An 18,535-nucleotide genomic window follows, 5' to 3' on the forward strand; every position below is an offset into this window, starting at 1 on the left:
ATGCACGCAGAGTGTCACTGAATTTCTCTCCCCCTTGGCAACCATATCCCTAATGGGCTCTGTTACACGCCTAACTCTGAGCTCCAACTGCCAATAATCCCACCTTCTATGAATGCCTGGAGGCTTCCACAGAAACAGAAGAGATGATTGCAGCTGGCTCAGGATCTTTACCAGCCACAAATACGCATGACACCTGTTTGAAGAAAAACGGGGAAGGCCTTTCTATTTGTCCCCTGAAAAGACTTTCACAGCATGCAACACCTTAAAATGACCTTCCACTCATGCACAGGTGAGGGATCAACCTCAATGTCAGCAGTAACCAGGCTGACCACAATAGCAGACTGATCGAGGGAGATGTGGGGCGTACTGGATATCTCTTGGATCGCCACATCACCTTCCCCCCCCCCCCCCCCTGCCCCCACAGTGACGCCCACTGGCAACAGCCTCAAGTTGCATGACTGAAGCCAGCATCACATAGAGCTGTGAGCAGGTCCCCACTCAGCTTGCATCTTAACACGGTATTCACAGTCCCCACACGAGACATTGACAACCAAACAACAACGGCACATAGACAAATCTAAATAGGTAAGTCAATTTTACTTAGAAGCTCACAAAATGAACACACAAACAATCTACTCTCCTGATGTTGTTGGCACCTGACTGAGTTCTGTGCAATGGCTACTGGCACTTCAAATTAAAACAAATAACAGTGGCAATTCAGATAGTGTAAATCTACATTACACAGTTACTAAAATGCAAAAGCACGTGTAGAAATTTCTCCGGTCAGTACACAAAAGATAAAAAACATGAATTGTCAGTTTTAAACTAGGAGGTACAGAATTTCTCATCAGTAAAAAAGGAAATCGAAACAGTGCATGATGGTTATGAAATGAGAATGGAACTCTCTAGAGTGGATGTTGAGGTCCAGGTAGGCATAGTGCTTAGTGAAACATCTAAACATAAACATGAATCGAATGTACTGAACAAGTGTGCATAGCCCTTAATGTATTCACTTTAGAACACATATTTACCGGAAATTTTTTTCTCATTTTGGTACATACTACCCCCTCCAAAAAATATTGAAACCAAATAGCTTGCAGTACGAGAGAGGGGTTTAACAGTACTGAAGATAGCTCATAGCTCTTAAGGTATGCATTTTAGGGCCCATGTTTACTAGTCTTTTTTCTGTACAGGTCCAGACTACCACCTATGAAAGTTGCCTGCCCTAAAATCTTGCAAGGGAAACTCCACATTGCAACCTTCTCAGATTTAGTGGCAAGAGAGCCCACTGGACAGCCCATCAAAAACTGAACACAGATCAAGCATCAACACAGGAAGAAGGTGTACTGAACTGTGAAAAAAAGAACGAAATAGGAACAGAGAATGAGCCAAGCTACAACTGCAACACTGAGTAAAGAAGAGAAGCAACAGCATTATGGTTAAGAGGTCATGGTGTTGGGCTGCAAATCGGGCGAGCCATGTTCAAATCTCCCTCGTGCCCCCCCCCCCCCCCCCCTGCCCCCGCCCCTTCGCCCACCCCTCCTGCTGTTCACTGTATTCAAATTTGTGCTTGTGTTATGGTGTAACACCTGTTTACAACATTGAGGTGTAAGAAATGCACCTGTAATGAAGGTTGATTTTACACAGCTACTCTATTAGCAGCCCTAAGAAAGGGCTTTCGAATGGGAACCACAAACCTTTGCTGACAAGGCAACAAGTCAACTGAATCCTCCACTGGAAAACACATCTGGTGTGTTATACAAGGCATTAGTGACAGTACGTGTGTCATATGATAGGACCCAATTTGTACGCCTGGTGAGTGAGTGAGAGATGCCTCCTTGCCCATTTTAGGTGTTCGTATGAATGTGAATGTGATCATTCCCGAGGAAATGATGAAAATGTAATAGTTTGTCGCATAAGCTGCAACAAATGAACAAAACAGTTTCACAATCACACAGTTTCTCTGTGCTCTGTCAAAACACATCTTTTTAATGGTTTTCGAAATTTCATTCCATTTCATAAGTTTTGACTCTTGAATTCCCTTGTTGTAATATAGTTCACTTCCGTTTATTTGTTGTTTTCATTTCTGTGAGCTGTCTATGTGGTATCTCGCCTGCTTTCACTATTCATCACATTTACTTGTGAGAGTAATGTATTCTTACAATGCTTGTGAAGAGTTAAAATACATTCCTCAGTCTGTAGAATCAACTGACTGCACAAGCTTTTATCTTGAAGTCAGAGCCAGCACTGGAAACTCAGTAAGAAACAAGCATACACAAGAAGATACTAAAGGGAGCAAATTTTAATTCTCAGCATTGATGTGGTGTGTGAATATGATTAGCAGACTCTTAGAATTTTGTCTTGGGGAATGTTAGAGAATAGTTAGATGGCAAAACACCTGAAGAAGGTAGTTTGCTTCTTTACAGTAGATTGCAAAATGGTGGTGTCAACTAGGGAAAGCTCTGATTTTTGTTTTATTTTTTCTTTGTGACGAGTAAGCATAGTTTGGAAAGTAAGTAGTTAGATGCATGTTTTGACTCAACACCACACCGATTAGTGTACAAATTGTGCAAAATAAAGCTCAAGCAGTCCTGCAGCAATTACTTTATATTTATTGACACTTTCTGCAATAGTGAACTGAATGTACTTCCATGAATGCAGCAATAATATTTAAATAATAATAGGTCAAGCAATTAAAAATGAAAGGCAATATACAACTCAGTTAAAATACCAGTTGAAGATTTTTTAAATACATTTTTGGAAAAAATAATTTCATTATTTCTCTCATACCGCTGTCTATGCATCAGTATTTTTGAAGCAAAGATATTGATAGGCCAGCAAGCAGCATATTAAAGAATTTTTACACCAGCAATGTTCAGCTGGGGAAACAGATGTGCACACCTTACTGTGGTCATCGCGTAGCCTTAAAGTCAGCTGGGGAAACAGATGTGCACACCTTACTGTGGTCATCGCGTAGCCTTAAAGTAGCAGTGAACTTCAATCAGCTGACTAAAGTGGTGGTATTATCGAATATGTTATTGTGGTAACAATTTAAGAAACATAAAGAGCAAAAGCTTGTGTAGATACAGATTAAAATATTGTTGACTTATTTGAGAGTATAATAAATAGAATGGAAGGGAACAGATGTGAGATGTTTAAGCAAATTATGGAACAAATGAACGGATTAAAACATTCATAATGTGATATAAAACATGAATTGCCAATTTTAAATTAGGAGTTACAGAATTTGTCACCAGTAAAGAAGGAAATCAAAGCAGTGCATGAGGGTTACGAAATGAAGATGGCCCACTTCAGATTGGATTTTGAAGTCCAAGCAGGCTTATAGCACTGTGAAATATAAAAACATACATATTAATCGAATCAGAGAATTTTTCAGTTAGAGGTCAGGCATGGCAAGTCTTCCCTGACCCCGGGTTCTGGGTGACTTTTCTAAACTGTACCCCTTTTCCTAAATCTCTCCAGTCCTTTTCCTTCACCCCTCTTCCTTCCTTTCAACACCACTGCCAGAAGAAGGAGCCACTGGCTCCGAAAGCTTATGAATGTTAAATCCTTTTGTGTGTATGTTCCCCTGCCGCCATTTGGTGGGTACTTTTTTTTTAAATTTTTATTTTGACAACGTGGGCTTTCTTTGTAGTAGTAACAATTACACATCCTGAAGTGTTAATATTAGCCAATATGAAATTGGGAAGACTGGCAAACTTGTACAGTATGCAGAATTTGAAGAAATATATGCATTTTAAACTGAAGGGCAGTGCAGCTACAATATTTTCGCTGAATTACAAGAACAAATTAGGTTACTCCCACAGGTAAAAATGGTAAAGGTGCATGTACCGAGGGACCGTGTTTTGTTAAGTAAAGTTACTGCAATGGATCCGTCTTGACTATAGTATAGAGGCTACAAAACTGAGGTCATACAAATGCAGTATAAAACAAATTGGGGACAGTGTAGGAGACTTGATCAAAAAACTAGCTACCGTATGTTCATCATGCTATACAAACTCTTTATAGTGGCCATCTCACACATTAATTTTTTATAAGTTTTGTACATAATGCAATGCAATTTGATTTTGCTTTCACAGTGTGAGGCTAAGTGGGTGAAAAATATAATTCTTAGGAAGTGTCAATTTGGGGGAGGCAGGACTGTCTGAGGGTGACTGATAATAAATATGAGGGGACAACAATTAGTTATTCTGCTGCCTGTGGTAACAACAAGTAATTGGAGAGGTGTTTGTCTTCAGAATGAGTCATGTGAATAAAAATACTGAGAATGTGCTAGTGCCAAGTGATTTTCAGTATGGTTGTTTCATGTACCAAAATTACAGAAATAGGGGATGGGTTTATGAATCAGAAGGGCTGGCAATAATAATTTAAGGTTTGTTGGGTACATGGATGACCTTGTTATATTCTTATTAGGGTAATTGAATAGAAAAGTAAAAATCCAAGGATACGTTTCTCAGTGAGATGGATAATCTGGAGAAAAGGAGTTTGTGAATTAGTAACGAGATAGTAGGATGGGAGGATGAATAGACTGCAATGCCAGGCGGGATTTCTGGATCTACAGTGATGTGTCACCAAGCTGAGTTGCTTGTGATGGTAATGAGAGTATGTTGGTCATGCTTGTAGGAAGATGATTGCAAATCGAAGTGCATTTTGCTAACAGAGCACCTTATAGATAAAGACGCATAACCCTACAGAAATGTGAAATTATATTGATATGTAGAGCTCATAAGATGAGGAAGTTTAACAATTGTAATCTATGATTGAAAGATGCTCACAGACTCACTGGTGTAGGTAGCCATTCATGTGAGAGGAAGAGGGAAAGTACTAAGACAGAGTTGTAAAAGTGTGAAACACCTCGCAGTTTTATCAAAATAAAAACTGATTTGACGAAGTGATAAATGGTACGCCATCTGATAAAATGATACGTCGAAGATTTGTTAAAAGATTTTACTATATGTGGACTTCTTATCTACACACAGTAAAGCCCTGAGGTTAAGGTATACCACAATGGAAAAATACAGTTTCTAAAGTAACAGCTATTGCTCGTATCCCCCAGCTGACAAAACTTCTTGAAAGGAAAATAAGACAATAAAATTATTTATGGAATTCTCCATCTTATTGTTGAGAATATCTATGCTTATTGTGATAACAATTATTGTTGTCTTGTTATTCAACATTCCGAGGTTGGAGATGGGGGAAGCTATGTAAGATACCACTTTGTCCTCCTGATATCAATGGGTTAATAGTACATTTCCACCACTCAGATGGTCACACCATTAAATAGCCCTTTTTTTATATAAGAATTAGGAAAAGAATGAATTTTTACTTTACTATAAATGATAATTGTAGTTCTAATTATTCTGTCCCATGTATTGTGTAATGGTTGAATGTGGCGAAAGCTTATCCAGCTACAAGACAGAACCTGGGTCACAGATGCTGCTGGGAGACAAAGATATCGCATCCATGAACTCCAGGCAATGAACGGTAACAGTTGTAATTCTTATGTTGCTTGCAAAGAACTAAATTCCATTCTTTGGTTTGTGGAAAAAATGGACTAAATGATTTTTTTAATGAAGGTGGAGCCAGGCTTGACAATTTGGTAAAGCACAAGACTGCATATTAACGAAAGCATATTTTAATTCGAAGCATAGACTGGGCATGGGAATACTTTCAATGCGATCTTGGATAATAGTGAACAAATTGTGCAATGTAAAGATCTAGTTGTCCAGCAGGAATTATTTTGTAATTGTACCTAGAACAATTTACATCTCTTACCACTTTTTGCAATTTTGAAGTAAATATGAAAGCAGCAATAATATAAAACAATAGTAGATCAAACAATGGACAATCCAGGATGGAACGTAACAATATTAAGAAAAGGAAAGTTGCCACTCACCGTATAGCGGAGATGCTTAGTCACAGATAGGCCATACTGGCCGAAAGCTAATTTATCACAGTCTCTTTATTGTCCCCATCTGCGACTCAGCATATCCGCTATATGATGAATGGCAACTTTTCTTTTCATAATAATAATAGGTCAGGCAATTAAAGTGGAACTCAGATGTGAATCAGTTAAGATTCCAGTTAAAGATTTTTCAAAACATATTTTTGGAAAAATAATGAAATTATTTCTCCCGTAACACTCTCTATGCATCAATATCTTTAAAGCAGAGATCCTGATAGGTCAGCTCACAGCGTATTAAAGAACTGTTACTATTCAGCATTGCTTATTAGTTAGGCTGAAGTTAAGAAAATATATAATTTTTCCCCAAACAGAAGGAATATACAATTGGTGACTGAATGGAAGGTTTTTTTTTTTTTTTTTTTTTTTTTTTTTTTTTTTAATAAATACAGGGGCACACTGCGCTCAGCATGTGTCATAGCAAAAAGAATAATGAATATCCAAATACAGTTATAATCACCTCACAGGGATATTAGATACCACAACACTGAAGTCGTGCAGGGCCAAAATTATTATCAGATCATGCAACATATTTTCTTCTGTTATCATGACAATTTTTTAAGGAATTGGAAATAGAAAAGAAAAGTATGGTGCCTGACAATATTTCCACACTATACTGTGGAACAAAAGCAAACCGGTGCTTTTCAATTATTGTAATGTTGTTCTACCAAGAACTGATGGAAGATTCTGTTAACATGACAATATTTCCCTTTAAAACAATAAAAAATAAATTTTGCATCTATTACCTGCACTAATTAAATTGGGATCCATTGTAGGGAACTCCTTTTTGGCCTGAGGACTGCATGAGTAAATACTGGCACCTTGTTCACTAACAATTACAAATGATACATTAAATGGCTTGAACCAACCACAGGAGATCAACCGTGACAAATATTCCTCTGTCTCCCGACACGCTGTACCATTACCCAAGGCTATTACTTCACACCTGCAAAATAACATTCATGAATCAAGGAGGAGGAAGAGGAGGACTTAGGCAAAGCAGTTAATAATTATTATAGTAGGAGAGTTCTGGTAGAAGGTATGACAACTGAGTAATTATATAAAATTTTTGAAAGCAAATCTACATAAATTGCCCTATAAATTATGGAATCAATAATTGCAGATAGCTTCGTACAGAACACAAAAACAAATTAGTGAAGAAACTATGAATGACACAGATAGAATCAAATAGAGATAATGTATGTAAGTAAATATGATAAACAATGAAGAAAATATAGCTGTTAGAAACAAAAATACAGAGACAAGGAATGAGCAACAGTAACATCAAAATGATAGAGTCAACATCAGGCAAGTTACAACTTAAAAACTACAACCTAGTACGGACACACAAACTGTTTATTATGAGAACAGATGCGGCTACCTCTGACATCAAACTACAACAAATGGGGAAAAAGAAGAAGAAGAAGAAGAAGAAGGAACACCCAGAAGACATGGTTGAATGTCAATACAACATAATACACATATACACCATTGGCAGGTATGTAAATGATTAAGAGTTACAAGTCTCTTTGACATACAGAACAGCCACCAGAGTGCATTAGCATTGTTACTAGGCCTGGTAGGGTATATAAGAAGCAAGAACAGCATCAGATGTTGATTGCTCACTGAGGACAACACAGAGATGCCATGTAACATGTGAGACAGGATGTGTGACATTTTGAAAGGACCCTCATTGGGGGTCTCTAGTTGTATGGTTGGTTGAATTGTGTAGCATTTCGATTTTTGGATCACTCAGATGTGACAGTGGTCTAGTGTTGGACTTCATACTAATGTGAGGTCAGGCATAACCATAATCAAGGTTCTGGTTGACCATATTTGATCACCACATGTAACTTGTTCACATTTGTGCTTGTCTTCTGATAGTAAGTAATGGATTCCCTGCAACATCCTGCACATTGGTTGGAAACTAGCAGCAGCTGGACTAGGGGATTACCATACCATATGAGGCTGCCGTTAAGACCACAACACAAATGGCTGTGTATGGAGTGGTTCCATGGCTGTGAAGCATAGACTGCTGATTGATGGTGTCGCACTGTATTCAACAATGAGTCGCTGCTCTGCACTACCTTCATGGTAAGTATGGAGTCGACCTGGTAAGATGTCCCATTCTTCCCATGTTTTGGAGAGTCACAATGGTGTTACCTCTGGTGTTGTTGTGTAGGGAGCCATTGGCTGATAGTGATGAGGGAACTCTGGCAGCACAATGTTACATCACAGACATCCTGCATCCTCATGTGTACTATCTCATGTGACAATAAACATGGTGCCATTTTCAACAGGATAATGCTCACCCACACATGGCACGTGTCTCTATGAACTGTCTGCGTGATGTTTGGATACTTCCGTAGCCAGCAAGATCTCGAGATCTGTCCCTGATAGAACATGTGTGGGACCATCTCGGACATCAACTCTGTCCCAGTTTCACTTTTCAGGATATCAAGGATCAGTTACAGCAGCAGTGGACCAGCTTGCCTCATGTAAGAATACATCATCTTTATGACACTCTCCCCAACTAAATCAGTGCATTCATTCAGTCAAGAGGGGGTGCAATGCCGAGCTTATAAGCGGGATCATACAGTCCAGTTCTTTATAAATTAAACTCAATTTTGTAATCATAGCCATGAAGTAACACCACATATCCTTCAACCTGTGAAGTTGCATTTCATTTTCTCATTCCCTTCAGGGTTCGTTCCCCTTTTTGTCAGGTATTGTATAATAGATCTTCTCAAATACTTGAATTCAGCAACACACTGACTCAATGTACTGATCACAAAGAAACATGCTGTAAGGATACTGTCCCTACCTCACAGATGAATTTCTGTATACATAGTATCTATATGTGGTTGGGTTATATTTATTAACTGCTGTTGTGTATTAAGATTTTGCAAAAATTTTGATAAAATTGGAAAATAACAGCCAAACCATTGCAGAACTAAGTGTTTATCAATTGTGAACCATGGTTTCGACAAATATAAATTTATCTTCTTCAAAAGGAAAATAGAACTATTGAACAAATTATTACAAGATAGTTACAAATGTCATACAAAGAAGGAACTAAATTCAATAAACAAAAATTACAAATCTTTTAAAGACATGCATACTCACTCATAGAATCACATATTGACAACAACAGATGTTCGAGCCAAAAGGCTCTTGTCTAGTATGAAGTGCTCATCAACCACAGATATCAACAGTTAAAATCCATAACTGAAGGTTGCAGCCCAATACTGTTGAGTTTTGTTGCACATTTGAAAATCAAGTGACACTGGATCCAGCAGACATTTAGCATGGCACACACTGTTGGGATTTGTCATAAAACATTTAAAATAAAACACACGTGACATTGGATCCAAAAGGCATTTAATGTGGCACAGACAAGGCCGGTGACATGCTGACTGACAAAGACACTCAGGCACTAGCCATAGATAAACTAAGGTATGTGGCACTTATTGCGTGAATGACTATGTGCATAGCCACACTGAGCAGTGAATACCTAGTTCAGTAAGTAAAATGGTTAATGGCTAGAATTAAATCAGAATAAGAAAAAGGGGGTAGGCATTAATGTCATATGGTATGTAAAGAGGAAGTAGGCTTAGGCAAAAGTGTTAATTGTTTGCACATACGTGCAGAAAGCAGCACAAGAAGAACTGTTAAATAAATACAGGAATGTGCCAAATAACAGTATCTAAAACAATACACTTTGTAGCACATGTCAACTTTGTGTAAAAAGGCATAAATACGTGAAGCCGTATCAAGCAGCTCTCAATTAACTTAAAATAAAAGATATTTACAAAAAGGAGGGAATTTACAGATTACAATACAAGCAAAAAAGGTGGTGAGGGGTTGGGGGTTGGGGTGGGGTGGGGTAATTATAACCTATGAGGTAATATACCAGGTAAAGTAGCTGTGAATGATTAAGCATGCTATGTGAACAAATTAAAATCTTGTGGCAGTAGCATCTGAGGAAAGCAAAGCAGAATGCAGCGTAAACTGTGAATAGAAACAGAATATATATAGCTGCACTTAGCAGTAAGTACATCACTTGAATGAACTGGACACTTAAAAATGGAAGGTATAAGCAGATTAAAATACAATAAAAAAGTGGGTTGGGGATGGGGGAAGAGAGGATGAACCAAGAGGGTACATTATAAATGAAATAATAAAACAGAGAAAGTAGTTATGAATTACAAAGTATGTTATGTGAAATTACAAACTGAAAGTAGGATTCATAACAAAGTAGAATTCTGAAGAAAACAAACATCATGTGGAGGCCAACAGCAAGCAGTAAATTGGCTAACCAGCCAGAAGTAGTGGCACAATTACTGGCACAATGCCTTCAGGAAATGTCTATTTGCAATCTGAAGTTAACTGCTTAAAATACTACTGTCATTGTTCGCTAAATGTTTGAAAATTTCAAGTTCTTGCCATAAATCTAATTTCCTCCCTTTTATCTCGTTGGGTAGAATTATGGTATCATTTAAATCCTTCACAGCATAATCAACAATATGCACACATTCCATGAAGATGGAATGGTGTATATTATCACCTTTCTTTCCCGATAGATGTTCTTGTATCTCACTTTGATTGTTCTACCTATTTGTCCTATATAATAACTGGGGCAGTTACTGCAAATCATTTTGTAGATACTTGAACTAGAGAACGGATACCCAACAGTTCTCATAGCGTGCAGAAGAGATTTTTTTTTTTTTTGTGGTTTCGTTACTGAGGATATGGTCTGCTAAATTTTGCCCGCTTCCTTTGTTGTTGGCAATGTGTTTCAACATAGTGATTTCATTCTGTAAGTTAATAGAAGAGAGGGGCATTGTTATAGCATAATTAACGTCAGACTGCAAAAATACCAAGTTTAACTTTAAAACAGCTATGTTAATGGCCTGCATGCAGTCATGTTTTCACAGAGAGAATATATCTTATGTGTAAACCTACTGATACATTCCATATCATAACTAGATGTCAGGGAACATGAAAATACTAAATTCAACAAAACATAATTAACAATTAGTAAACAATTAAAACTAATTGAAAGACATCTTATCAAAGATAACAGATGGTTGACAGAAGATATTAACAGAAGTTTATAAGTACTGCTTACTGAAATTAAGTGAGTTGTGCGAGTGTCATTATATACAAATACTTTTTACGTGAAGGTTTCTCATGAGTAGCAAATGAATTATGTGAAAACCAGCAGCAGGAATTCAGAACTCTAAAGGCAAGACCACACTGAGCAGAACTGCACTACAGCAGAGCAGCTTGGCACCATGTGGCTCTATTTAATAGAACGCATTTGAACTGCAGCAGTGCAACAATACGTAGCATATTTTGCATGTGAGTCATTCAGCTACCTCCGAACAAAAGATACATGGATGTGGTAATAATTTCTTTATGGGAGGAAAAAGACTAATTTTATTTATGCGAACACAGGTGACCTTGGAAAGAATAGAGAAGCAGGGATCTTTTCACAATCAGATTTGTTGGAATTTTGTGAACAATATATTTCGTGTGAGATGGCGGCAAAGTTCATCATGTGAAATATAATAGACCTCTGGTGCTATTGTATGCTCTGAGTTTTGTGTGTGTAATATAATGTTCCTTGGTTGTTGTGTTCGATGTATTTTACCTGGAAGTGCAAATATAGTTACTGGCACTAAATGTCTTTTATTCACTATTACTTATTCAACTGTGTCGACTGTAATAGGTTACAGGCCCAGCGACGCATTTGGAATAAGTATATCCATAATATAGTAGTGAGAAAGTATTGGAGAAGTTCCAAGTAGTGCACTTAAGTGAAGTACAAGTTACGCTTACAAGAGGAATGCAACTCTTTTGTATTATTCTTCAGTATTATTTTCTATGTTAAGAAAGATCAAAGTTACTGTTAAAATGAGCGCGGTGCAAATTTCACAGATTGAAAGACTTACAGGTCATGCAAACTATCCAAATTTGGAAATTTTCAGTAGAAGTGTATTTACGTTTGGACGACATATGGGATGTGGTGCAGGGGACAATGAAATCCACAGTTCAGAATTATTCAAGTATGGATAGGAAAGCAAAATCAAAGTTGATATTACTCGTTGACTCAGTGAATTATGTTCACATTGAAAAAGCTGCAACAGTGAAAGAAGTTTGGGACAAATTATTAAGTGCATTTGAGGATGGAGGTCTTACAAGGAAAGTAGGATTATTACGTGAGTTAATTACCACTCAGCTGGACAAATGCAAGAGTCTAGACGAATACATCAACAAAATAATAGGCACATTGAACCTAATGAGAAACATTGGGTTTGAGATCACTGCCCGAAAGGTGGCTGGAAAGCTCTGGACGACATTGTTAAAGTGAAAATCATACAGGATGTAAAGAGTACTTCAAGCTGCCATGTATTGGAGAAGGAAACTACATCTGCTCTTTATTCAAAAAACAAAAAGAAGAAATCAGTAAGGTGCTGTAGATGTCAGAAAGAGGGGGGGGGGGGGGCATATTGCATCTCAGTGCACACAAAAAGTAAATCTAAGGTCAGACTCGCAGCAAAAGAGGTATGTTGCTGATAGCCCAGAGAGAGGGACCAATAATAAAAGGTAAGGCACTCTCATGTTTCTATTCTTTTGGAAATGTGGCAATCGTCAACTGGAATGGATTTTAGACTCAGGTGCATCTGTGCATATTGTTAAAGACAAATCTCTTCTTTATGATGTTAAACAATATTTTATTCAAAATGTTAGTCTAAGCTGGTTCCTGAGTTAATAGTGTAGGATCTGCTATATGACAATCAATTTGACTTTAGGAAAGGTAAAGGCATCAGATATGCAGCTTTGACACTGTGCCTGACAGATGAAGCAAGACTTAGAAAGATCAATATGTTTTCATAGAACATGTCGACTTAGAAAAAAGGTTCGACAATGTAAAATGGTGCAAGTGTTAGAAATTCTTAGAGAAATAGGTGTAAGCTATACAACAATGAGTGTAATATACAATATGTGTAAGAAACAATACGGAAAAGTAAAACTGGAAGACCAAGAACAAAATGCTCATTTTAAAAATGGTATAAGACATGAATTCATCTTCATTCTACTCTTCACTCTAAACAACTGAAGAAGAAATATTCAGGGAAAAAGGATATCAATGATATGATTCACTTTTGGCAGGGTTATTATCAGTGAAATTGAGAAGGAACTACACACCTGTTAAATGTAATTAACAGTCTCATGAGCACAAGGTACAGACAGAGATGGACTTGAAGAAAGGCAATAGTAATGAGGAGCATCAGAAATAAGATTAACAATAAACTTAGCATCAAAACTGGGGACTACGAAGTAGATAAAGTAAATAAATTGTACTGCCATGGAAGCAAAATAGCACATGAAGGATGAAGAAAGAAGGAAACAAGAAGCAGATTAGCATAGGTATGGAGGAGATTCCTCATTAAGGAAGGTGTAGTAGTGTCAAGCATCACCCCTAATTTGAAGAAGAAATTTCTAAGAATGTACATTTGGAGAGTAACACTATATGGAACTGAAACTTGGACTGTAGGAAAACTGGGAAAGAAGAAAATAAGAAGTATTTGAGATGTGGTGCTACAGAATGATGTTGAAAATTAAGTAGACTGATAAGAAATGAAGAGGTTCCCTCAAAATTGTCAAGGAGAGGAACATGAGGAAAACACTAAAGAGAAGAAGGATGGGATGAAAGGACATGTGTGCTTTAGGGAGCTGTTGTGGGTAGATACCATAAAGGAGACGAGAGGTTGGAATATATCCAACAAATGGTGAAGGATGTTGGGTGCAAGTGTTACTCTGAGATTAGGAGATTAATTTGTGGTGGGCTGCATCAAAACAGTCAAAATACTGACCCCCCCTCCCCCCCCCCCCCCCCCCCCAACAAATGAATACAAAAATAAAAATAAAATAAAAAATTGTGTAGCAGATTAAGCATGTTTCCCAGTTAATCTTCAGAACAGCATGTTGTATAATGCCTTACATGCTGCATACTGCTAACAGTGAACAGACTCTGTCCAAAGCCATGAGTGGAAGTTTGCACGGCACCGCAGAAGCTCTGAAGAAGAGATGAGTGGAACTTTTCCATCTTGTACGGGTCTCTGGAGATTTAAACCAGTTTTCTTTTTTCTGTATCTGATACATACTCATGAACCTCTGTTCAGCAGAACAGGATATGTTTCACTGTATATTAGAAAATGAATTAAGTTGTTACATTAAATGTTTCATAGTAAGTGAAAATTGTGAACTAAATTTTAAACATTAGACTTCAGAACCAGACATTTCTGACAGTCTCAGAGGAAGCATTAGGGAACAATTGACAAGAATAGGGGAAAGGAATACAGTAGAAGAAGAATGGGTGTCTTGAGAGATAAAATAATAAAGGCAGCAGAGGATCAAGTATGTAAAAAGACGAGGGCTAGTAAAAATCCTAGGTGACATATGAGTAACTGAATTTAATTCACGAAAGGAGAAAATATGAAAACATTGTAAATGAAACAAGCTAAAGGAAATACAAACGTCTAAAAATGAGATCAACAGGGAGTGCAAAATGGCTACGCAGGAATGGTTAGAGGACAAACATAAGGATTTAGCACATTTCACAAGGGGAAAGATAGACACTGCCTACGGGAAAATTAAAGAGGCCTTCGGAGAAAATAGAAGCAGCTGTATGAATATCAAGAACTTAGATTATAAAGCAGTCTCAAGCAAAGAAGGGAAAGTTGAAAAGTGGAAGGACTATATAGAGTCTTATATGAGGGAGATGTACTTGAGGGCAATATTACAGAAATGGAAGATGATGTAGATGAAGATGAGATGGGAGACATTAGTGCAAGAAGAATTTGACAGAGCACTTTCCATTCGAACTACTAATAGCCTTGGGAGAGACAGCCATGACAAAACTCTTTCATATGGTGAGCAAGATGTATGAGACAGACGAAATACTGTCAGACTTCAAGAAGAATATAATAAATCTAGTTCCAAAGAAAGCAGGTGCCGACAGATGTGAATATTATCAAACTATCAGTTTAATAGGTCATGGTTGTGAAATACTAACACGAATTCTTTACAGATAAATGGAAAAATTGGTAGAAGTGGACCATGGGGAAGATCAGTTTGGATTCCGGAAAAATGTGGGAACATGCAAGGCAATACTGACCTCTATGACTTCTCTTAGCAGATAGGTTAAAGAAAGAAAAACCTTGTTTACAGCTTCTGTAGACCCAAAGACAGTCTTTGACAATGCTGACTACAATACCAGGTCTAGACATATGAACCAGAATTTCCCTATAGATGGTGCTAGCCGTCAATGTAGGGCCCATGAGACTGCACCTGCAGCACTATCTGCTTCCTGTAAGAGCTGACGACGAATGTCAACACACAGTGACCTAAGTTCCATACATACGTATCTGTTTCAGTTATAAATATTTGTCATGTATTATCATTTTTCTGACATGTTCTACATTCTGGAGGACCTCCTTACTACGGATCAATTGGAATGAAAGTAAACATGTCCAGTTTTGTGCCTACAAACTACGATTTGTGGACAGCATTGGTTTTCTGTTATCATTTGAAGAAAACTATTGCAGAATCGCATTGAATGCTTGATACTTTCAGCGAACATGCTCTTGGAAAAACACAGTGTTTTGACTGGTTAAAAAAATTCAAAAGTGGTGATTTTGACATGAGAAATGACGAGTGTGGAAAATCATGAAAAAGTTCGAAGACAATGAATTGCAGGCCTTATTGGATGATGATGATGATACTCGAACTTAACAGGAACTCGCAGAACAATTCAAAGTGACGCAGAAAGCTGTTTCTCTTCGGCTGAAAGCTATGGGAAAGGTGCAGAAAATGGGTTCTGCATGAACTGAATGAAAGACAACAAGCAAGTAGAAAGATCACTTGTGAAATGCTGCTCGCAAGATACAAAAGAAAGTCATTTCTCCATAGAATAGTAACCAGCAATGAAAAATAGATATATTTTGAGAATCAAAAGTGTCGTAAATTATGGGTGAATACACGCAAAGCATCAACATCCACTGCAAGCCAAAATTACTTTGGAAAGAAGACAATTGCTCTGTGTTCGGTGGGATCAGAAGGGTGTCATCTATTATAAGCTGCTAAACTCTGGCGAAACCGTCAACACTGATCGCTGCCAACAGCAAATGAACTATTTAAATCGAGCATTATGTGAGAAATGACCAGAATATGGAAGAAGGCAACACAAAGTCTTATTACTCCATGATAACGCCCCATCACACACGGCAAAACAGTTCAGGGAAACGATTGAGGCGTTCAGTTGGGAAATACTAGGGCATGCAGCTTATTCTCCAGGTTTGACTCATCCGATTAGCATCTATTTGCATCACTGGGGCATACTCTCACTGAACAATGCTTCAATTTGTACGAAAATGGTTCGCTTCAAAAGAAGAACTGTGTTTTTAGTGTGACATTCACAGTGTCCCAGAGAGGTGGGAGAAATTTATAAATAGCAATGGAGATTATTTTGAATAAAATATTGTTTACCAGTTTGAAACAACAGACGTGTAATTATTTGTAACAAATTCTGGTTTCATACTTCTGCACCTGGTACTCTCCTTGGAATTCTGAGGAAAGTAAGGGTAAAATGCAGGGAGCAGAAGGCTACTTACAACTTGTACAGAAATTAGATGGCAGTTATAAGAGTCAAGGGGCAAGAAAGGGAAGCTGTGGTTGAGAAGGGAATGAGACAGTGTTGTAGCCTATTCCCCATGTTACTCAATCTGTATATTGAGCAAGCAATAAAGGAAACAAAATAAAAATTTGGAGCACAAGTTTAAATTCAGAGAGAAGAAATAAAGTCTTTGAGGTTTGCAAATGACACTGCAAATCGGTCAGAGAGAGGAAAGCTCTAGGTAGAGCAGTTGAATGGAATGGACAGTCTCCTGAAAGGAGGACTTGAAACGAACATCAACAAAAGCGAAATGAAGGTAATGAAATGTACTCGAATTAAATCACTTGAAGCTGAAGGAATTAGATTAGGAAATAGGACACTTAAAGCAGTAGATGACTTTCGCTATTTGGGCAGCAAAATAACTGACGACTGCCAAAGTAGGGAGGATATAAAATGTAGACTAGCAACGGGATTAAAAGTGTTTCTGAAGAAGAGGAATTTCCTAATGCTGAGTACAGAGTGAACGGTCAGAAAGTATTTTTTGAAACTATTTGTATGGAGCGAAGCCACGTATGGAAGTTAAACATGGATGATAAACAGTTTAAACCAGAAGAGAATAGAAATTTTTGAAATGTGGTACTACAGAAGAATGCTGATGATAAGATGGGAAGATTATGTAACTACTGAGGATGCACTAAATAGAATTGGGGAGCAAAGAAATTTGTGCACAACTTGACTAGAAGAAGGGATCAGTTGCTAGAACACATTCTGAGACATCAAGAGTCACCAATTTAGTATTGGAGAGAAGTTTGCGGGGGTTACAAATTGTAGGGGAGAGACCAAGAGATGAATACAGTAAGCAGGTGCGAAAGAATGTAGGTTGCAGTAGTTATCTGGAGATGAAGAGGCTTACACTGAGTAGAGTAGCATGGAGAGCTGTAAGAAACCAGTCTTCGGACTAAAGACCACAACAATAACAAACAATGATGAGTGTGTGTGTGGGGGGGGGGGGGGGGGGGGGGGAGTGAGTATATGCTGTTCAACTCTTCTGGGAACATACACTCTCAAAATTTTAACAGTAAACCTATCCATGATGCACATCATCTCTCTTGTAGCATCTGCTACTGGAGTTTGTTGAGGATCCACCTCTCTCCTTCTGAGTAAATTAACCATAGCTGAAATGTATCACTGTTCATTGGGTCTTCACTATAACTTACATGAATCCTACTTAATAAGAGTTATAGACCAATGAACAGTAATCACGAATCAGTTGAAATTTTATGACAGTTATTGTTTCCAATAATCTGTCATCTACACTACAATTGAAAAGCAGTTCATCTCTCTCCTATTTCTGAGAATTATGTTACATTTATTATCTTTCAGGTTCATGTGATAGCCCCTTGCGGGCTTTTAAAAACAAATGAAATGATATGGTGGCCCTCAACTATGTACCCTCAGACTCAAAGTTGAAATATTAAAAGGTTTTGGCTGGCTTCATTGTCTAGGGGCTATGATACATAGTTGCCGCATTTCAAGCTGAATAGTATTAAGTCTACAGTATACAATATGAATATACACACGAATCAAATGGTCGAAGGTTTCTATTACTCGGCAATTGTGAATTTTGAGCGCAACATAGACATTTATACATGAAAGACTGCAATTAAATAAATTCTGTAGGTACTATTTTAATGTGTTTACATGATGAGTACGATAGCAGAAGTACCTTTAAGAATGCCCTATATTACGAAAACACACTTATTGGTGTTGATGGTCCAGCAATTAAATAAAATGTAAGTTGAATAACAGGAAAACAATAGATTCCTACTTCACGTAATTAATTATGAACAACAGCATAGCTCGTGAGA

General features: G+C 37.6%; 1 protein-coding gene across 2 annotated transcripts in view; it reads right to left on the bottom strand.

Moving 5' to 3' along the window:
- The window catches only part of LOC126262387 (S1 RNA-binding domain-containing protein 1), a 217,615-nt gene that overhangs the window by 51,282 nt on the left and 147,798 nt on the right, over nucleotides 1-18,535 (bottom strand). For both annotated transcript variants that reach the window (XM_049958987.1, XM_049958988.1), the window contains one exon: nucleotides 6,730-6,929. In XM_049958987.1, the coding sequence (XP_049814944.1) occupies nucleotides 6,730-6,929 (200 nt within the window). The remainder of the gene's footprint in view (nucleotides 1-6,729; nucleotides 6,930-18,535) is intronic.

This window comes from Schistocerca nitens, chromosome 6, assembly GCF_023898315.1.
Source record: "Schistocerca nitens isolate TAMUIC-IGC-003100 chromosome 6, iqSchNite1.1, whole genome shotgun sequence".
NCBI lineage: Eukaryota > Metazoa > Arthropoda > Insecta > Orthoptera > Acrididae > Schistocerca > Schistocerca nitens.